General features: G+C 37.9%; 1 protein-coding gene across 1 annotated transcript; it reads left to right on the plus strand.

The window, feature by feature from the left end:
* Positions 1 to 215: 215 nt before the first annotated feature.
* LOC137826475 (E3 ubiquitin-protein ligase WAV3) lies at positions 216 to 2,406 on the plus strand. Its single transcript, XM_068632451.2, has 2 exons — positions 216 to 474; positions 555 to 2,406. Exons 1-2 carry the CDS (start codon positions 283 to 285, stop codon positions 2,292 to 2,294), a joined length of 1,932 nt encoding a protein of 643 aa, XP_068488552.1. The 5' UTR covers positions 216 to 282; the 3' UTR covers positions 2,295 to 2,406.
* The last annotated feature ends 3,007 nt before the right edge of the window (positions 2,407 to 5,413 follow it).

Genomic DNA, 5,413 nt, shown 5'->3' on the forward strand with positions numbered 1-5,413 from the left:
CGTAAAAATTATGCAAAGTTTCATCATTGATTTAGTTTATATAGTGAGATAAATTGCACCTTTTAGTTAATACATTTATTAGTAATCAATTTTAGTTCCTATACCTATTACTTTAGTTTTCTTTAGAGATGAAAATAATGTATTCAAAAAAATAAAAATAAAAGGATTTTACGTGTGAGATGTTAAGAGAAAGTTTTGAAATATAAAAAGGTGTAGATAGAGATGGAAAGCAAGAGAAGAAAGAGCAATCAAACAGCATAGTACCTTGGATCTCTCATAATCATGGGAACCGCTTGGAGAAGAGCCTTTTGCACCAGCGACCCAGAATCCACAATACACTCCAAACACACAACCCAAAGCCCCACTCCTTCCATCGGAAGCTGCGTCAGATTCAGCTTCCTCTCCTCACCGTCGCTGCACCACCACCCTCCATCTTCTCCGCTCTCCCTCCTCAAAACCACCTTCAAATTCAGAGTAAGCAACCTTCTGCTATTTCTCTTCCACAATTTTCCTTTTTATCTCTAACAAAAATTACTGTTATTTCGAAATTACAGAGTAATTGCGGAATCTGTTCGAATAGCATGAAGAGGGGACAGGGAACGGCCATTTACACTGCAGAGTGTGGTCACGCGTTTCATTTCCCATGCGTCGTTTCCCATGCACGCTCCCACGTCTGCCCCGTCTGCAATGCCACGTGGAACGACGTCCCGCTCCAGCAAAACGACGCCGTCCTTCGCACAGTTCGAACCCCAGACCAGAAACAACTCGCTCCTCTTTCCTCCCATTCGGAAGCTTCCTACGACGACGACGAGCCTCTTCCTTCTTCTTTCACGTGCTCCACGCAAATCCTTCCAATTCCCGAAGCCGATGAAAGCACGCACGAGGATCAAGAAGAAAACGATGACATATCAGAGTTCCCTGGATTTTTCGTCCGTCCAAATCCGCAATCCTCTTTACGACACAACGCTGAGTCAAAAACCGTTCGAGTCAAGCTCATGCCGGAGTGCGCAGTCATATCAGCTTCGCAAAGCTTCGAAACTCGTGCTGTGGTTTTACGAGTCAAGGCTCCATCGCCGTCTCCGCCGCTGCGGCGACGTCCTCCTATGGATCTCGTAGCGGTGCTTGACGTTAGCAACAGTATGGACGGAGTGAAGCTTCACGTGTTAAAGCGCGTGATGCGATTGATTGTATCCTCTCTTGGGGCGGCTGACCGGCTTGCCGTCGTGGCTTCATCGGGTGACTCGAAGCGGTTGTTACCTCTGCGTAGAATGACGGCTCAGGGACAACGCACGGCTCGGCGCGTGGTGGATCGGGTCCAGTGTGGCCAAGGATACAGCGGTGAAGAAGTGATAAAGAAAGCCGGGAAGGTTCTGGAAGATCGCAGAGAGAAAAACCCTCTAGCGAGGATTTTGCTTCTATCGGACGGTAATGACAACAGCAAGAACAGCAATCAATGGAGATGCTTGAGCTACGTGTCCTCTATCCGGTTGGATAGTGTCGAAGTTCCGGTTCATGCGTTTGGGTTCGACATAAAAAAGACCGGTTTAACACCGGAACCTTTTGAGGATGATTTTATCGAATACGTTAACAGAACATTCAGTGTGGCGGTGCAGGATTTGAGAATTCAGCTTGGCTTCTCGGCGCCGGCTGAAATTCGAGCGGTTTATTCATGCAGCGGGGGACCCACCGCGCTCAGCGCAAACGCGGCACGGCTTGGTGATTTATACGGCGAAGAAGAGAAGGAGTTGTTGGTGGAGATTAGAGTGCCAACGTCAGCTTTGCGGAACCACCACGTGATGACAGTGCGGTGTGTCAACAAAGACACAGCGTCTAAAAAATTCGTGTACGGTGCAGAACACACGTTTACAGTGGTGCCGCCTAAGAATTCTTCACTCTGCAGCGGCAGGGTTGAGCGGCTGAGGAACGTGTTTATAACGAGCCGAGCAGTAGCCGAGTCACGGAGGCTGGAGAAACATAACGAGTTTTTGAGCGCTCATCATTTGCTCGCTTCGGCTCGCGCGCTTCTAGAGAAGTTCGGCTCGGCTGGGGATTACGTGCGCGGCTTAGACGCCGAACTTGCGGAGCTTCAGTGGAGGAGACACCAGCGGGAGACGGTGGCGACAGGGCGGAGTAGAGAGAGCGAGAGGGAAGTAAGGTTGGTGGATGATGGCGGCGAAGAGTTGACGCCGACATCGGCTTGGAGAGCCGCTGAGAAGCTGGCTAAAATGGCCAGGATGAAGAAGTCGTTGAATAAAGTTAGCGACTTGCACGGCTTCGAGAATGCTAGGTTTTAATAAACAACGCTTAGCTGTTATTTCTATTTTAAAATAGATAATGTTGGTTCCTGAAAATGTACAAAATAAAATTAAGTGTGTAATATAGCAGAGTTGTTGCCCTTTCCATACATATAGTAGGTTAATTCTAAATCTTAAGTTTTTTATTGCATCAATCAACACATAATACATGGTTGAATTAATATAAGAATTCAAACTATTCACACGCTGAGACAAGTAAATGTTTCAACAAGATAACGTTTTTCGTTGTCCTGTTTTATTATTAGGAGGAATAATAAGAGTTAGGGTTTTGGAATGATCAAGAATCGGACTAGGAATGTGAGTAAAAAACACTTAAACTGATCTTTTGGTTGAATAATCTGGCATAGAATAGCACATAAAATGGAGTGGTTTGGACGAATAATGATGAACAAATGATTACATTGAATAATAATAATAATTGGATACTTTTCCAAACTTTTTTTTAAAAATTACATTGCAAATCATTAGACATATCATATCTTTGATAGCTAGCTATGGTGAAATGTAGAATTCCCCACAGCAGCCCCAGTGTAACATTCTCCTCTTCTGATTTTTACTTTTCTATAATAAATTCTGTGTAATTATTTTTATCTTAAATTCAAAATCAGAAATGAGACGCTGTTTAGATATATAGCTAGATTTGATGAAGAATCCAAGAAGATGAGTCTAAAGGGGTATCATAAATGCTATTCTTGATTACTCATACCATATGTCGTCACAGTTCAATTCAAAATCGTTCTCTTGGAACAGCCTCTGTCATGTACGAAGCTTTGACATGGCCACGTTTGTAGGTATTAAGATGGTGTTGAATAAGTAAATATATATATATTCAGAGATGTGGAACCCAACACAGCAATGTCTCAGTTGTCCAATCCATCAAAATCTGCTACCATAACCATGTGTTGATGCTATGCATATATGACTTTGTTTTCTTGGTAGTGCAGGAAACTCCCTCTTATATGCTAGCTAGCTGGCCATCCCTCAGCAAATATGTACTCTAATTCAACTCATACTATGTGGCTACCAGTTCACTGAATGGTTCAATTTTGTTCATAAATTATTAGAATGGATATATGTTAAAAATTTTATGAAAATTGTTGGGTTACCAAGGATTACTTTATATTTATGAAGTTGTCATCTTTGAGAGCGACTTCACTTTTAATATACATTTTGTCAAAAACATGACCTTTGATTGCGAAAAATAGAATTAAAGAAATCGTGGTTATTGAGTATAACTTTCATTTGTGTTCATCTTTGAGAAATGTATTTTTTCAAGGGTGAAATTGCATATAAGTGACACAATTTGTTAAAAAATAATATACTAAAAGTTATGAATGTATGACGATGTCTATCATTAAGTTGTATCACTTATGGATGGATGATTTTAACTTATTTTTATTTTAGGATAGTTAAGGTAAATTGGACTATATGAATGTAGAAGAATGATTTTAAAAAAAAAACAATGAAAAAAAAAATTGTAGTAAATTGTGTGATAGTTTTCTTGAATGATTTATAATTATTTATTCAATAAATTGTATACTATTTCTATTGAATAATTTAATAATTATTTTAATAAATTATTTATTATAATGTATTAAGAATGAGAAACATGTTGGTAATAGAAAAATAGGGTGTAATGATTTGTAAAAAAACAATAGATTAATTTGATAAAAATATAGAAAAATAATTTGTAATAAATTGTGTGATAATTTTCTTAAACTATTTATCAACTTTTGTAATAAATTATTTAATTTATTTAAATAATTATTTAGTATTAGAATTAAAATTACGCGATTAATTCTTTAATAATATATTTAATTCTTTTATGAAATATTATAATAATGTGTTTGATTATTTTGAAAAAAAAAATTGTTTATTATTTTGTGTGAACTTTAGTTAAAAAAAAATAGTAAATAAGACAAGTAGAGTCATAGATTAATTAAAAAAAAGGAAATGCAGCAATAATTTGGATAATAACCTTGTTACTACATAATAGTAGACAAATTATCTATGAAACGTTTTGTCACGAGGTGATCTTATTATTATTTGTCTTATGAGTTTTCTTTCTTAGTCTTGTCAGGTAGAAATGTTAGGAGGCGGTGGTGCATAGGAGTGGCAAAATGGGGCGAGTCATGCGGAGCGGGGCAGGTTGGCCCGCATAACCCGCATAACTTTAAAATGTAAAAAAAATAAATTTGCACCTTCATATTTTCTTCATGTAGCCTCATATTTCACATTCTGAAAATTTTAATAACATCTTACTACGCATGTCTCATGAAAATAATATTATGAAACTATTTACCTAATGCATCTAAATCAAAAAAATCAAAATTTTTATTTAAAAAAAAATTCTTATGCAGGCTAACCCACAGACTCGCGGGCCAATCCTTATGCGGGGCGGGCTAGAAAAATCAACTTGCAGATTCTATGCGGGGCGGGCCTATGCGGGACGGTAAAGGAATAATTTGAAAGAGTCAGAAACAACTTTGACTAAATTTAATATGCCTAATAGTGATGAGTCAAAGATAACTCGGTTTGTGAGTGGTTTGAGGAGAGAAATTCGAGATGTTGTAGAAATACATGAGTATTCTTTCTTAAAGATGTTGGTTCACCTAGCCATCAAGGTGGAATCACAAATTTAAAAAAAAAACAAATTTCAAAAATACTCCTAATGGTTTCTACAAACCTTCCGGGAAGGGTGCAAACAACATTTCTACAAAAACTTCTCCTTCCCATTTTTCAAAAGACATCACTTCTCACCAAAAATTTTCTCAACACAATCCTTCTACCTCCACCACTAAGTCACCCACCAAAACTTCAAGCACAAAAATGTTTTAAATGTTTAGGTTTTAGGTACATAGCCGCCAATTGTCCAAGTAAAAGAACCATAATGTTACAAGAGGTAAATCAAGACCAAATTCAAATAAAACAAAAATAAAAAATGAAATGCGCCTTCACGATATACTTCTTCCTTCTCTTTTTTATTACCAAAGATTTATACCTACTTACCAACTTTCTTAAAGAATTTTAGGGATGATTTTCAAACACCTCCTAGGTTTCCACCTTTTAAGAGGACTTTCATCAAAAAGATTTTTCTT

This window comes from Phaseolus vulgaris, chromosome 8 (genome assembly GCF_051622355.1).
Source record: "Phaseolus vulgaris cultivar YP4 chromosome 8, ASM5162235v1, whole genome shotgun sequence".
Lineage (NCBI taxonomy): Eukaryota > Viridiplantae > Streptophyta > Magnoliopsida > Fabales > Fabaceae > Phaseolus > Phaseolus vulgaris.